Source organism: Mustela lutreola, chromosome 5, assembly GCF_030435805.1.
Source record: "Mustela lutreola isolate mMusLut2 chromosome 5, mMusLut2.pri, whole genome shotgun sequence".
Lineage (NCBI taxonomy): Eukaryota > Metazoa > Chordata > Mammalia > Carnivora > Mustelidae > Mustela > Mustela lutreola.
The window spans coordinates 64,163,766-64,180,353 of record NC_081294.1 but is presented as its reverse complement, the minus strand read 5'-3'; the positions used below and the strand labels follow the sequence as shown (position 1 = coordinate 64,180,353).

The following is a 16,588-nucleotide window of genomic DNA, read 5'->3' as shown; positions in this document are numbered from 1 at the left end:
CCACTCTTACTTTAATTCGGGGCTCCACCCGGAAATGATCTTGCTGACCTATAGGTTCCACACACCTTGTGTATGTGTGGGTGTGAATGTGGGAATGTGAGTCATCTCCCGTAGTCCTTTTGAATGAACCAAGTTAGGTTTGTGGCAAGTGATTCCACTTCTTCGAGTCTGTTTCCTGACTTTTGAATGGAGAGAAAACCCTTGGGGGAATTATAAGGAGTGACCTATGAAAGAAGGAGGAAGAAGGAGGAGGAAGGAAGGAGGAAGGAGAAGGCCACTTTGGATCCATGAAACGCAGTGGGAAATAGTTTGAGTCTGATAGGCCAGGACTGAGATGGTGGTTGGGCAGCTGTGCAGCACGAGACAAGTTAGTGCACTTCCCTGAGCCTCAAATTCCTTCTCTCTTCAGAGATGGGGATACAACAGGTTTCTTGAGGATTAAACGTGTATCATCCCAAGTGCCCTGTCTGCTCCAGAGGCTTTAGGGGCAGGGGCGCCCCCAGGGACGGAGGGGCGCCCCCCGTAACGATGGTTGCAGCTTGCTTGCTGCCATTTCCCTGCTCAATTTCCAGGGACAGTGTTTGTTTCAGCCTCTGTTCCCAGAAAAGCTCACCTTCCCTGTTCTTTCCACATCCTGGTGATGACCTCCTCTTCGTGACACAAAATGGATTCTTTTCTGCAAGGAAACGAGAGGACGCTTTTTTAGACCCCTGGAAAGGGTCCAGTGTGAACCCCGTAACACGTGGACCCATGGCTGGCACCAACTGCTCTAGGTGCTGGAGATAGTTCAGTGGACAAAACAGACGTCCCTGCCCTAGTAAGCTTATTGATACTGTGTCCCTAAGTGTGTCAACATTGAGCCTTGATACTTCCTTAGAATCCTGTGAGGGGCAAAATATGCAAATTCCTAGAAAATTGTAAGTGGATTTTGAGATGAGCCCAATGACGCTCAGATCTCTGGGCACACCCGAGATGTGGCTACAGCCAGAACTTCTCACACTGTGACGGCAACAGGGCTCCTGGGGCTCCTGCGGGTTCTGGTTCAGTAGAGGTCTGGGAGTGAGGCCCCAGAACTTGCATTCTAACAGACTTGGCTGTTCCGGTCTATGGACCACACTTGGAGTATCTATGTTTGAAGGGACACCATATAGTTATCACTACCAAACATAAGCTTATTCTCCAGCTTTCCGTGAAATTCTGCATACATGAAGGAAAAATTAATTTTATTCGAGTATTCCAGTCACTTACATTTTTGGAGAGGGCCGAAGGTCTGGGGGGTCAGATGTTGGCTCCCACTGTCGTTTTCAAGCGGCCGGGAGTGGTCTTCAGCTTGCACTTCACCACTGGAAGCCCCGGTTTGCTCATCTGCGAGCAGAAACTTTCCCTACCTTTGTTGCATCTGGGCAAAACCTTAGTTGTTGGACCTTTTAACGGGATGGATTCAAGTGTCTCCATTTCACCATTTTAAACTGGTGTATTTCTAGCGAGGTTGTGGGTTAACTCTGGGGAAGTTGCTGGGGTTCTGAAACCTTACTAAGAACACCAATAAGCTGGTATGCTGAATGGACAAGCAGTGTCTCTAGAACAAATAAATTCGCGCCGGGCAAGCATTCGTTGAGTTCACTATGTGCCAGGCAACATGCTAACTGCCGCTGTACAGGGGCGCTCTTGTCCATTCACAATGACTCTCTCAGGTACATTCAGTGATTTTCTCCAAAACCAGAGCACACGAACAAAACTGAAGGTCACGGAGAATGTCAGTCGCCCAAACACATGTATTTTAAGAGTGGGTACAACCAAGATTACATCAGCTCTGACCTCCAGACCCAAGCTCTTGTCTATACTTAACTCACTGAAGCGATGAACAGTTACAATAGCAAAACAGATGCAGAGACTGGAACAAGGTTAAAACACTCAATCCTTTATTAGTCTGGTCATAAAGCACGCATTCCCCAGTTGAACTCATTTAGATTTTTCTTTGTGAACTATGTCCTAGGCTACTTCCACCTTAGAATCTGACAAACAACCCGAGAGCAAATTTACCTCCCCACTGGGTGCAGTGGTGTTTGTTATCTGGACCTACAGCAGAATCACACGTCCCCCCCCCCCCCCCCCCGCCCGTGCTCATAATAACAAATATTCCTGTAATTACACTGTTGGGGGCTGGGAGGGGGCGTGTGTTTGGCGCATACGGGGTTCCGGAGTTCCTGAAGGTAGAAGGCTGGGAGCCAAAGACAGGAAAGTATTTCCTGCTGAACGCATAATACAAAATCTCATTCGTCGGGAGTTATTGCCGGTACCCAGATGTTAAGTCTGAACGAAAGGGACCATCAGCTGCACCATAAAACTGTATTACCCTTTACATACAAATAAAAGAGAGAATTTATTTTCATTCTGAGTTTATTTAACATTTCATCCAGTTGAACTGAAATAATACATTGATTCCAACACAGGCGAGACGCTGTGCTAATACTGAAATAAAAACTAGCGGTCAGTAAATATGCACGATTGTAATTCCTCAGGACGCTGATAGAAATACGGGTTTCCATTTACCTTTATAAGCTCATTGCACTTCATGTAGGATTTTTCTCCAGAAAAGGTATGTCTAAGAGATCAGCAAAATTGCCAATCTTGGTCCATTTGTTCCTTTTTATAAACCACGATTAAACAATACAGTTCATATTTCTATATAAAAGCATTAAGAGTTGGAAGCTTCGGTTAATAATGTTTAAAAAGACACGTCTTCGTGTTCATGATCCCTTCCTGGTGTGTATACAGTTTCAGTCAGTTCATCAACCTTCGAGCCAGCTGTTGATGAATTTCTCAGGGAAGGTTAAGATACTGAGATGGAGCCAACAGTTAAGGGGGTTGGGAAATAAGAATTCTGAGATTAACCAGGGCAGGTTGTTTGGGGGGGGCTTCGGGTTCTCCTTAAAAAGCACCCTTTCAGCACCTCATGGAGATCTGCCTTGAATTTCAGGCTCTTCCTCTTTTTTTAAAGAGAAGCATCTACAGCAGCAAAACACATCCAAGGCCAGCATGGCATGGGGAAGCTAGTTTGCCTCAAATGGTTTCAGACAGAAAAACTAAATGAGAAAATTCTGGTGGCACAAAGGAAGGTTCAGAGTGGCCCCAAGCTTCAGATCCTTTAATCCTTTCAGAGAAAAGAGAAACACAGACACAAGGCACACCATTTTTTCTTTATGAGGAAATTCAGTCTGGTCACATTGTCTGGAAAAATCTATCAAAACTAGTTTCTACATTTCCCCCCCCCCCCCCCCCCCCCACTTACAAGACTCTGAATTACAATCGAACTGAGTGGCCTCACTCCACACAGCCACCACCCAGCACAGGCCTTGAACATCTTCAGACTTGAAACATAATGTTACATTAAACATCTTTAGACTTGAAACATAATGTTACATTAAACATATGTGAAGCTACTACAGATGATGTAAACAGTGGTCCATGGACTCCTTGCTGTCAAACAGGGTGGAATGTAACACACAATATCCAAGTACAATTCATTCATCACTGATTCACACACACATTATTTCCGTATCTTTCTGAGAGCCAAAGGGGTCTATGAGAAGAAAAGATATGTAGCTAGCTGGACCTGTGCTCTCACTGCTAAAAAGATCAAATAAAGCAGATCCAACCCAGTCATACAGTATTGAAAATACTCCCAAAATTAGACATTGGTACATTTCAGTTATTTGATTTGACGTAAATAATTGAATATAAAGTCAAAAAGTGCAAAGTAAGATGAACTTCACAGGAATGTAAAACAGAATAAATTTCAGAGTCAACCGAAGAAATCTACCAGCGATATGAACGCATGTAGCTGCTGACAGCTGGGATGGCTCATCACATTTGTCTGTTACTGTGACTTTTGGGAAGTAGATGGAAGAGCTTTTACCCTATAAATCCAAAAGGCTCCACATCTACTTTGGGTTATGCACTGCCCAAAGTGGAAGCAAACGTTCTTAATATTTACGAGTCACTTTTTGTAGCTTATGCTCAGAGCTTTGTGTTTTCTCCAATCACTGCGGAGTGATTTGAAACAAAAATGGGGTAAAAAACTCAGTATTTCAAACGGATTTCCTTTCCACTCACTGACAGTCAATACATATTTATTGAGCGTATGCTAAACATCTACTCTATGCCTAGCAGTGCTTTTTAAAACTCTGGGTGAGGGCTGGTATATCATCTTTGGAAAACAATTACTATAAAAGCTAGAGGAAGGGTATTTCTGTAAATTACATCGTGATTCAAATGTAAGGGAGCCAACAGGTTGTTGGGCGCCTGGCCCGTACCAGGTGCTGTGCTGAAAGTAGCAGCTTGACTCTAAAAGGCTAATGTGGGTCTTTAAAAGGTTTCTGTAACTGGGAGAACCCAGGTTGAACAGGCTTTTCCTCACCAGGTTTGCAGTGGGCGGTATAAGCTGTAGAGTTTCTTCCACTACTTTACAACCCCTTATTAAAGTATACACGTCGTAATTCAGGATAGGTCTCTTGGATCTTGGCTTGCAAATCAGGCTCCAAGCTTGTCACAGACATGGAACTGGGTAAGGGAGAAATGACAGGATTATTACAGGGGCAGAGCAGGGAATGAGTCTCTCGACACGGTGGAGAAGGGACCTCCCCCACCATGCCGCTCCCCGAATCACGACTGGCATTGTAAGACAGTCCTGTTTTAAAAATGCTTCCTGTGCCTTAAACATGAATGTCTGGTTCCTTCTGGAAAATTAATTGTTGCTAATAATCAAAGAAATGCAGCTTAAGAGCCCAGCAATTATTAAAAGCTTAAAAACTGTTCATGGCTAGGAGGAAGGCAAGCACGGAAGGACACTCTCAGCCCCCGCTGGCACTGGGAAGCCATGTGTGGTGATGCTGCTTCTCCAAGGAAACAGAATAATGTTCACCATTAGTAGAAAAGTCAAAAGTACTTAGTAGAATTTTTAACACTAAAAATTCACTTGCACGAATATTCTTTTGTTCTTTGTATAATAATACATGCTTATTGCAAACCTTTTAGAAAATACTAAGCTGTACAAGAAAAAAACATCACTCATTGTCACACACCACTGAGCGATGACCTCTCTCAGTCTTTGCTTTACGCATTTAAAAGTACTGAATGCATTATATGTGTATATGTCTTAAAGCTTTTTTTTGGGTTATAAATGCATACTTATTATATAAAAGAATGAAGAAAAATTGCCCAGAGTGCTTATTACCAGAAAACCTGGTAATATTTTGGGGCGCCTGGGTGGCTCAGTGGGTTAAGCCGCTGCCTTCGGCTCGGGTCATGATCTCAGGGTCCTGGGATCGAGTCCCGCATCGGGCTCTCTGCTCAGCGGGGAGCCTGCTTCCCTCTCTCTCTCTCTGCCTGCCTCTCCATCTACTTGTGATTTCTGTCAAATAAATAAATAAAATCTTAAAAAAAAAAAACCCTGGTAATATTTTGATATATAATTAATCTTTTTTTTGATACATAATTTGTCTTTTAAAAAGATTTGGTCTATAATATAGTTGAGATGTGGAAAAATATGAAGTTAAAAAAAGACAGAATATAGATATATAAACAAATGAAAAAAAATAAGAGAAATACTGTGAACATTGGAGGTAAAAGTACCATCATGGTTATGTTCTACACAGCGGACATGGGATAGTCTTACAATGACGCTGTTGATGATCTATTTGTTGGACCAGATATTATGCATTTTAATTCTTATAAAAACCCTGAAAGTCTGATATTATCCTAGTTTTACAGATAAGGAAACTGGAGTGACACCTGAGATTAAAAGTCAGGCCTTTCTTGAACCCAAAGCCGTGCTCCCAACCAGCACGCTATACGGCCTCTTGGTTCTGTTTTTCCATCGATCTAGAAGTACTCGTAATTACTATTACTATATTATAAAGGCAAACCCTGATTTTGGAATTAAAGTCATTCAAACCCTCCTGGGTGGTGGGGAGACTCCTGCTTTAATATCTGTAGTTTTCTTCATTCGTATCATCTGTTCCTTTTGTCATGATTGACATCACAAGATGATTTTACTACTATTTGTTACCATTTTATTACTATTTTCAGAAAACCAACTTTGGACATCCTGGATCCTCCTATTTCTTATTTCCTTCCTTTTTCTTTTCCCGTGGTATATTCTTTCTGTTCCTTTTCGACCTTAAGTTGGACATTTAGTGCTGGATTTTCAGCCATTCTTCCTTTCTAATAAATACATTTGAAACTATGATTTCCTCTCAAAGCAACACTTTCTTGCTGCTTCCCACAAATGCTGGTAAGGATTATTTCTCACGTGTGCAGGAGAATGGAGGACTGCAGCATATTTAAAGATTTTATTTATTTATTTGACAGAGATCACAAGTAAGCAGAGAGGCAGGCAGAGAGAGAGAGGGGGAAGCAGGCTCCCGGCTGAGCAGAGAGCCTGATGTGGGGCTTGATCCCAGGGCCCTGAGATCATGACCCGAGCAGAAGGCAGAGGCTTTAATTCACTAAGCCACCCAGGTGCCCCTGTAGCATATTTATACAATTGACTATTTCACTGCTGTAAACCGTGAATGAACTTCGCTACACTCAGGAATGTGGATGGGTCTAGCTACATGGTATTAAATAAAAAAGAACGAGCAGCAGAAGACTGCATGTAGCATGACACCCTTCCTTAAAAAGTTCCCAAAGAGGCAAAACGAAACATTAGGAAAATATATATAATAAAATTTTTTAAATGCAACTGTCTGATAAATATGAAATGCAGCATAATGGTTCAATCTGCAGGAGGGAGGAGTATGGGCTGGAAAGAACCTACAAAAACACATAACTTCTTGGTCATATTTGTATTCACGAGTGGGTAGAGGGCTCATGGATATTCATGATATCATCAAACAAAATAGGGTCATGTTTGGACCAAGGAGGATAGTGCTAACAAACCAAGGAATATGAGTAATCCTGTGCTACCAACTGGGACGTAAGAAACAAAAAGAAAAAGAAACAAACGTATAAGCAAAAACCAGGAATAAACTTCATTTAAACCAAGGCCTATGTAGGAAACTCCTTAATGGATTTTCAAATCCTTCAATCTCTAAACTGTAACAGCTTTATATATTAAGGGCTGACCTTGTGTTGGGTGTTCTCAGCATTTCATATATACTATCTCTACATCACTGAGTACAAGGTCAACTGTCCGACGCTGGTATATATTAGAGAAATAAACTTTTCTTATGTTAAGTCCTGAGCTTTTGGGGTTTGGAAAGTAAATAGGTGTTATTACCCCTCTTTGGATGTGAAGAAATGCATCTGTAATGGGCTCAGAGGATAAATTCTGAAGGTGTGGCCCCCTCCCACGGGGTATGGCTCTAGGCATCAAGGTGATTTCGAGGCTCCCTCTCCTTGACATTTAATGCCCTATTTAAGACCAGTAGGAGTTGAAGACAGAAGTGAGAGAGCAGATAAAAGGTGGAGTTCTTTATCAGGTGGAGCGGACCTGAGAAAGTTAGTTCCAGCACACCTTGTCGGCCTTGGAAAGCCTCAGGCATGAAAGGCTATACCAGGTCCGGGGCCCCGCTGGGGGTATTACCAAGGCAGGAGCCTGGTAACCCTCATACAAAAGCAAAACAACAAACTGCTGCTCTCTGTGCCTTCACGTCAGATCGGCAAGAGGCAGAAGACCTCGATGTATCCCGTGCTGATTTAATGCCCATCCACCCAGTTCTCCCATCAAAAGCGGGATTTAAGGGTAGTTTGTGATCAAAGTACACAGTAAGGATTTTAAGGCAAGAAACTAAGCAGGAAGAAGGGCAGCAAATAAACCAACCACAGAGGCTACGTGCATATAACCGCTGTCCCTGGGGCGATCTTTAAGTTTGAACACGCCTATGTTGCGGCTGCCCTGGCCAATAGACTGGATGACGAGAAGCCCTATTTAAAATTTTTTATAAATGCCAATTTGTACCAGAGTTAACCTGACTCTTATGAAAGAATAAAGCATTCCCAAATGTAATGGTGGAGCTGGATAAAGAGAGTTTGGAGATTCAACAGGTGTGTCTTGCACTTCTGCCTCTATCTCTTCCTCTTAGAGACCCGGCTTCATTCATCTTTTCGACTCTCAACTTCCCTTCAAGTGGAATAGGGTAACAGCACCCGCGTCTTCAACTGGTTTCCAGGATTAAAACTCATGATGGTTCCGAGGAAGAGCAAATACATGCCTTTCCTTTTTTTTTTTTTTTTTTTTTTTTAACATACCTTTTCTGAGGAAACAGAGCACAGCACAGAGGTGTAGCAAATACCAAACTTAAAAAAGAAACAAGAAAAAGACAAATGAAAGCATTTTCAAGTGGATGACTTCCAGATTCTTCCTCTCTTTTTACTTTTATAACAATCCCCTTTCTTCTGAGCACCATATTTCCTTACAAAAAATACGTCTTGTTTGTCTAATTTTATTACAAGGACCATCAAGATGATTTTAAAAAACATCAAGAGACCTAGCAGAAGTTTAAAAGAGAATCATGCAAATAGTCCCAAACATTGTAGGTTTCTCTCTACTTCTGTCTAATTTTTGGGACCGTAAGTTCCAGATGTTCTGGGATGGCCTCACTTTCAAAACTTTTATCCCACGTTATGAACCTGTTCCTTCACCTTTCACATGCTGTGCATCTACCTTTAAGAAAGAAATTAATTCCACTCACCAAAAGCCAACTAATCCAACTTGAATAGGTGCGCTCATCCACGGGAACCTCTGTTTTGAGAGAGAAATTATTTTGGAGACTTTTCAGACAGAGACAATTTCTTCTGCTGATTAATAGGGAGGAAATGCTCCATGTTCCAAGGCCTGGGTTAGTGGAATCTGGGGGTGACACTGCAACAAGCATATTAGTCCTGACTTCCTGAAGCCTCCTTGATCGACATGCGAAGATCAAGTGGCCTCTCAGTTTTTTCTCTTGCACGTGTCATCTGCGAGATGCTCGGCTCTGAACAGGTAGAGGAATCGTCACCTCCTACCGGGGAGGCGGTGCAGCCCGGTGTCCAGGCTGACAGACAAACAGACCTATATGCAACCGTCTGCCCTGTTGCCTGGTTTCCGACTGTGGGGACAGGGCAGCCAGAGCCTGCCCTCTCTAAGCTTTGGTTTCCTTATCAGCAGAATGAGAATGGCAACAGTTGCCTCCAAGTGCGTGGGAGCTGCGCCAGGTTGACATTTGACAAGTACCCAGGACAGAGCCTGGAGCATAGCAGGAATGCAGCAGACACTTTCCTCCTCCCCCACAGCTTCCCTGTCTTGCTTTTAGTTGCTGTCAATATGGTTAAAACTACTGCTGCCACAGAAAATTTTTGCCTGTAGCTTTTTTTTTTTAATGGAAATGAATGAATTGGTTGGTCTTTTGAAGAATAGGCACTGTTAGACTTTTAGTTTTCAAAAAGGAGTGGTACCAAAACATGCAAGATAGAGAACAATGGGATAGATGTTTCTAGAAACAAGGCCCCTGAAACAGCGGCAGCCGAGTCGTGCACTGGTTGTTATGAAATCAGCCAACTTAGCGCAGAGTCAACACAACTTGTTAAAAGATCATGATTCCCAAGAGGCTTGCATGAGAGGCATACCCTGGTCCCCGAGAAGACTCCTCTGGCACAACAGTATGTCAGGCAGGTTAACGTGAGGGGAGAGAGGCATGTACTAGAGAGGAAGGGAGAGATGTCATCAAGAGGGGACAGACCCACCCCACAAAGGACAGGAAGAAAAGGACATATTGTATCTTGGGTAACTAGCTCTGTGTGACGATGACGGATCTTCATAAGGAGACGTATGTCCTTGCCCAGGCACTTGCCAGACGTGACGTCCATGCTGGGTGAGAGAAGGCAGACTAAGTGCTGAAGGAGATTGTGTGGAGGGTGAACTTGAACCTGAGAATGGCCTTCCGATTTAAAGTGGGCTCCAGTCTGAAGCCAACGGGGCTAATGTGTTATCCCAGGGGCCAGCTGTAAGCAGTCTCAAAGAAGGTGTATATGAGCGGAAGGTGGACTGTGGCTTGTGCTGAAGGTTTCGATGGAAAGGCTCTGAGCAATGACAACAGTCCTGGACAATTCTGACTTAACCCAACCTGGATGTCATCCCTGAGTCTCCCAACTCCTCTCTAGCACCCTAACCACTTGACTCACCCCTACCTCTTAAACAGCACTTAGCCTGAGATTCCGTGAGTGAGCTGTGGAGGTCTGGTCTTCCCCTACATACTCACACACTTAGAATCATGCAAACAGAGGATACTGTAATTAAAGAGTAATCATAAATGTAAAAGACATAGATTCAATGAGGAAAAAGTTCAAAAAGTTAGTATGGCTCTAACAAAAAGTTACTACTAACTAACTACTAGGTACTACTAACTAACTAAAAAGTTACTACTAACAAAAAGTTAGTATGCCTCTCTGCCAGCGTCTTTTTTTCTCATAGCTTTGCTGACATACAGTAAACCACATGTATTTGCCGTGTACAACCCAAGTTTTTATACATATACTCGAGTAGCTGTGAAGCCACCACCATGATCAAGGTCGTGAATGTATTCGTCACCCCTAATGCTTTCCCTGTTTCTTGTGCCCTTGGCAGTTCCTTTCTCTTTCCTGAACCCTGCACCCCATTCCCTGGCAACCTCTGATCTCCTTTTTGCCACTACATATGTTTATATTCTCTAGCATTTTAAGTATATCTATTCTTTTAGGAAATCATTTTGGGATTCATTCGGGTGGCTGCACAGATCACTAGTTCATCACCCTTCCTTGCTGAGTGAGGAGTTCCATTATATGGAAAAGGCACAATCTGATCATCTATTCTCCTGCTGACGAACATCTGGGTTATTGCTGGTTTGGGGGCTATTGCAAATAAAGCTGTTGTGTAGCATTCATCTTTTATGGACACAGGCTTTCATTTCTCCTAGGAAAACAGCTAGGGGTGAAATGGCTGAAGCATCTATTTTGCTTTTTAAGAAACTACCAAACTATTGTCCAAAGTGGCTGTATCATTCTTCATTCTCACCAGCAGGATATGGGAGTTCTAGTTCCTCCACATCCTCACCAACACATGCTGTGGTTGGTCCTTCTGATTTTAGCCATTCCTGTAGGTGTTTGGTCACAGCTCATGTAGTTCGAATGTAGATTTCCCCAATAAATAAAGATACTGAGTGTCTTTCATGTGCTTATTTGATATAGGATATGTATTTGGTGAAACACCCATTCAAACCTGCTGCCCATTTTTAAAACTGGATTGTTTTCTTAAACGAGTACTGAGTGACTTATATCTTCTGGATAGAAATCCTTGACCAGATACAATCTTTGTATAGATTTTCTCCCAGTCTATTTCTCGTTTCATCTCTTACAGTTTTCAAACACCAGAATGTTACCCTTCTGATGAAGCCCAATTTATCACTTTTTCTCTTACGAACTGCCTTTGCTGTTTTGTCTAAGAAAACTTGGCCAAACTCTCGATCTCAAAGGTAGTCTATTATATTTTTTGCTAGGAGTTTTACAGTTGTTGATTTTTATGTTTGAAGTATATGAACCACGGGGAATTAATTTTTATATATTATTACTTTTTATATATGGTCCGGTCAACCCCCTATATAGGGCCCCAATGCCAGGCACCCCGGCATCCACAAGTCTCCCAAGAAGCCATGCTGTGTCCTCTTTGTGAGCTGCTGCAAAGCATGGAGCCTTGAGCCATCCTCTTCTAGTCTTTGCCACCACCTGTCATTGAGGGTGTCAACTCCTCTATTCCCTGTGCTGTAACCAGCAAGGATCAGAACCCCTGCCATGCACCTCTTTCTGTCCCTGAGCTGTACGGTCCCCACGAGCAGGACTCTAGCTCTGTTTCTATGACTCAGCTCCTCGCATGTTGTGTGGCATGTAACGGGCACTCAGCAAAGCGTAGCCGAGTAAATAAATGAGTGAGTAGGTAAATAAATGCTACATCCGCATTTAACTAACAGAAAGTCCTGATAATCTCCAGAGTAGACAGAGCAGCCACCTTTTATTAAAGAACATATGGAAGGAGTAGAACTTAAGGAATGAGGAACCACAATCTGACCCAAACCACGTAAACTGGACTTACTCCCAGTGAAAGTGCCTCAAGGTAAAGGGACCACAGGAGTTATTCTTCGAGAATGCGGTTCTTCGAAGGGCCGGGGTGTTGGCAGTGAGCTTTCTGGTTTATCACAAAGATGTCTGTGAGTCTCTTGTCCACTGCGGATGCTTTTTTCCAGCGTTCCACTGGGGAAAAGGTACAGTGCAGGGGGAGGGATGAGTCACACTGACTGCTCCCCAAGCTCACTGCTAAAAAACGCCAAGAATGTGCCATTTGTTTCAAGTTTGCAGGTAGGTTTGGCCACGGCTGAAGTAGAAGCCCAGTTAACCACCTCCCTGCAGAGGGGCACACGCAGCCACCGGGGCTCTGGGAACAGTCAGGGCACAAAGGGAGGCAGACACTACCCACGTGGACATAATAAGCCGTGGGAAAAGTGGACTCTGCACCCTCTGTAGAAGGGGCACAGTGAAGCCAGCCCCTCCCGAGGCACGGGCAAGTGCTCTGGAGGTGGAAGAGTAGGGACAGTAAGACAAGCCACTGGCCTATGTTTTAGCAGGAGCTAGACTCTCAATTAAGTCCTCTAGGACTCTCTACGTGGGCAAAATGCAGTATTTCAAGCTGCACTTGGGGAGTGGTATGTGTGGTATGTTCAACAACATTCCGCCATTCCCTTCCCAAAGCAACGTCCTCCTCAGAGGGCTGGGGCAGGACAGCCACAACCAGACACCCTGTAGCCAGCGGGATGCTGGGACTGAGTGTCGGCTACTCTGACCACCGCTCCAGACCTTGCCACAGTGGTTCTGAGGCTGGTGGCCTCTCTCAGCTCCCGGTGGGGTCCTTCAGCGCTGGAGAGTGGGACAGACAGAGGGCTGCTTTGTGAAGGATGGGCGAGGTGGCACATCTCCAAGTTATTACAGGTGAATACAGTATCAAGTAAAGCTAAAAGGTGCATACTGAGGAGAGGGAGGAAAACAAAGTATACACTCATTTATTAATGTGAGAAAGCCCATAGCACAGTGGCAATGGGGAGCTAACTTCTTGTGCATTTGCTGGCTCCTTCACACAGAAAATGCCATTAGGCTGTATCTGTAGCAATTTCCATCCATCAGAGCAAGATAATGATGTGAGATACCCAACTGGGTCTCTGTCCAGTGTTTGTCACTCAGAGATCAGAGACACTCTGGCAACTTTTCCAACAATGCTGAGACCCCAGGAGCGCCAAAGCACACCTGCACTTGGAGAAGAATGTACCAACCTCGTTTCCTGTTTTCCCCAGTGCCTTCTCAGCATTGCTGGAGCTTCAGATGCAGACTTTATCCCAGCATTTCTGGAATCCCCAGCCACGATCCGGCGCTAACAACAATGCAAGTCTGAAAGGTTGCCTGGTTCGACACGTGCCCTGGCTGAACCACTATAATCCTAATCCTAAGGCCTTCCCGGATCAAGAGCCAGGAGAGAAGAACGCAGGGCATCAAGTCGATGTCTGCAAAATTATGGGTGTCCTGGAGGGGCCACTCACTGCCAGTGTCCCCGAGGGATGCTGCAAACTCCACTTCAGTTAACTTGCTAAGTTTCTTCTTTCAAAGCCCAGATCACTTCCCATAAGTAAAGCAGGGATGGATAGAGAAAGGAGCACTAATTTTTTTCAGATTATTTGAAAATCACAGAGATGTCAAAGCTGATGAATTCCAAATGTGCATGTAATTTGGTAATTTCAGGATATAGTTGCTGCTCTAGTACATAAACTAATCCATTAGCAGCTTTTAAGGGTTCATCCTTTTCTGGGCTTTGCACCAGAAAGAGATTTGGGCAAAACTTCATCATTAATTCTCAGAAGAAGAGCTCAGTGGCTACATCGGGTAGGTAAAATGCCAGATGAATCCACAAAGACATTTTGGTCCGTACCAACAGCTTTCTTGCTTCCATGTATGTAACTGTTTTGTTCTTTGGGACAGTCCCGTTGCTACACAGCCACAACAACACACTGCACAATTCATACCGACGTGTAACATTGCTAGAGGAGGATACTCATGGAACAGAAACTTCTTCCATGTGCCCAAAGCACGCAAACAAGAATAGGAGAAAAGGTGCCGGAGAGAGGGTCCCCTTTCCCTAACGTGGGGCTGGGGTACTGACAGGTGACAACCTGGCTACATGAGTCAAAGGAGGCACTCAACATTACTGTTTCCTCACAGCAGACTTTCTGGCTTACTTCTCTAAGAACACCCCTATACTAAAAGTGTTTATGAAATGCTCACTTAGTGCTGAACGTAGCTTTCCTTTTGGGGCGCATGAGAGGTATAAGGGTCAGTGAACATACTCCTAATCAATGACGTCATTCAGGAAGTCTTTAGCTTGTGAACTATGTCCTCGTTTAAAGCTTTATATATCATCCCCCCGATGTTACGGTTCTGTTTCCCAGAGCCAAAGCAATTCACCCCAGGAGAGCTGTGGTCTTCCCCACAACACACCTGCTCCTCCAGCGAGAAACCGGGCTCCTTTTTCTTGGCAGATCTACCAGGGCCACTTTCCAAACCGCATGAGCCAAGTGAGTCACCCTGTTCTACCGTATCCCGCTTGTGAAAGAAAGGGAAAATGAGGGTGAAGCACGAACACTACTGCTTTAAACCGGGAAGCTAGTAAAAGCAGCGGGGAACTATCGAGAGTCCTTGCTCACAGTGTCATCTGTAATATTTTCAGACCCTGAAGGGAGGTGGCTGACAGATTAATGAATTGCTTACTAGATATGATCACCAAAGGAAAATACACTGGGCACTATATTCAGGGTCCTCTAAAGCTACTACTCCAAACTCTTTTTTCATGTCTGGTAGTATGTGTAGTGACTTACACACACGTCATCCCAAATTCACAGTGTCTCTTCATGATCACCTGGCTGGCATCCGAGGGATGACCAAGATAAGCCGTAACTTGAGTACAGCCTCTCAGGAGGAATGGGTAGCCACCTTCCGTTATGAAAGTTTTTTCAAAGATCTGAGATCAGAAGAGAAATATTCCTGGAAACATCTTTTTATTTGCACAAGTGCCCAAGTGCCAGTGGCCTTCAAATTCTTTATGCACTGGGTAGGAAATATTCTGTATTGTTTGAAGTCTGGAAAGGAATTGAGAGGAATGAGACAGAGACTAGAACTGGGGCTTACCTTTAGGAAGGCTTTCTTCTCCAAAGTGTTCATGATAAATGGAGGGATGGCTGCAAGGAAAAGACAGATCCATTTCAATCTTTCTTTAATATTTATTTTCAGTTCACACTTTTTCAACTATTTCACAAAAGTGAAATATTTCACAAAAAAGGTGTATGGCACTGTTAGGCTATTTTCACACTGGCAGAGTGAAATTATTTGCAGTAATTCTTTAGAATGCTTTAGCATTTAAAAAAATTTAAAACAGTGTAATAATGCTCTTTACCAGCCAGAAAATTTTATAATCTTGAAGAGAACTTTACATTTACCTTGAAACAGTACAAACCTCAGGAATTTTCCCCTTCTGTGCTAATTAAACAAATGCAGCCTCCCCTAGGCATCCCTCCCACGTGGAATCCAGTAAAAAGATTCTGCCTTAAGAAAAAAATTCCTGCCTTGAGGAAGAAAAGTCACCTAACTTCTCTGGGCCTCAGTGTTCTGTTTTCCTCATCAATAACATGGAGAGAATTCTGTCGAACTGGCTGTGATCGTTGGAGACAATAATGCATGTAACACCTTGGGTAGTGGTAGTACATTATTACTTATTATTGACATTTATTATTATAAATTATAGTACAATTTCTACCAGACCGAACTGTCACATCAACCACTTCCACATGGCAATTACCTCTATAGCTTCCACTGGGACAGAAAGGTTGTGTTTCTTCTCTGGGGACTCATTAATGTTTAAAATAACCAAGCCACTAGAAATAGATCTGTTGGGCTGGCTGAGCTCCAAAGGGTTACCTCGTTTTTCAAAATGAGCAAGAACAAAACGCAACCCGAAAGCAAATGCAGGACAGAGAGGTTGGAGTTGCAAGCCTGATGGCGGCAGACGTGGAAATCCGGATACTGCGGGCGTGCTGGAACAGGCGCCGCAGCCCCTCGCGGGTTGGTGACCGTGTGCTGGTCCCAGACTCTGGGGACCCTGGTCTGTTTCACGACTGTGGTTCCCACAGCACACCCACCCCCGCAGCGAGCACTGCTGTCTCCTGAGGACGCCAAGGGATTCCTTCATTCAATCATTTAACAGTGGCTACATCAGATAACCTGAATGATCTGGGATTATAACTGAGGCCACTATAATGTTCTGCAAAATTTTCCTTCAGGTCCTTTTCTTCAACTTTGGTTACCTACTCCTACTCGTGGGCTGATGAGACTCACGATGACAAAAGGCACTTAAAGACAACAAAAGATACTAGCAGGACAAGGTGACAACAACTGATTAAGTGTGCTTCTTTTGACAGCTTGGTTAATAGCCAAGTGCTTTCTGCATTCAGCTGAGATGATGAAATTAATCCCACTAATTTCTTTC

General features: G+C 43.7%; 1 protein-coding gene across 5 annotated transcripts in view; it reads right to left on the bottom strand.

Annotated features, from left to right (window-relative positions):
- Positions 1-1,900: 1,900 nt before the first annotated feature.
- Positions 1,901-16,588, bottom strand: part of SFXN1 (sideroflexin 1) — a 38,413-nt gene continuing 23,725 nt past the window's right edge. The window contains exons 8-12 of one of the 5 annotated variants that reach the window (XM_059174340.1): positions 15,235-15,284; positions 8,697-8,746; positions 8,254-8,301; positions 3,390-4,563; positions 1,901-3,355 (exon numbers count right to left, since the gene is read on the bottom strand). In XM_059174340.1, coding sequence (XP_059030323.1) covers positions 4,467-4,563; positions 8,254-8,301; positions 8,697-8,746; positions 15,235-15,284 — 245 coding nt within the window. In that variant the 3' untranslated portion in view covers positions 1,901-3,355; positions 3,390-4,466. The other 4 variants (XM_059174342.1, XM_059174343.1, XM_059174344.1 and 1 more) reach the window with 4 other exon arrangements.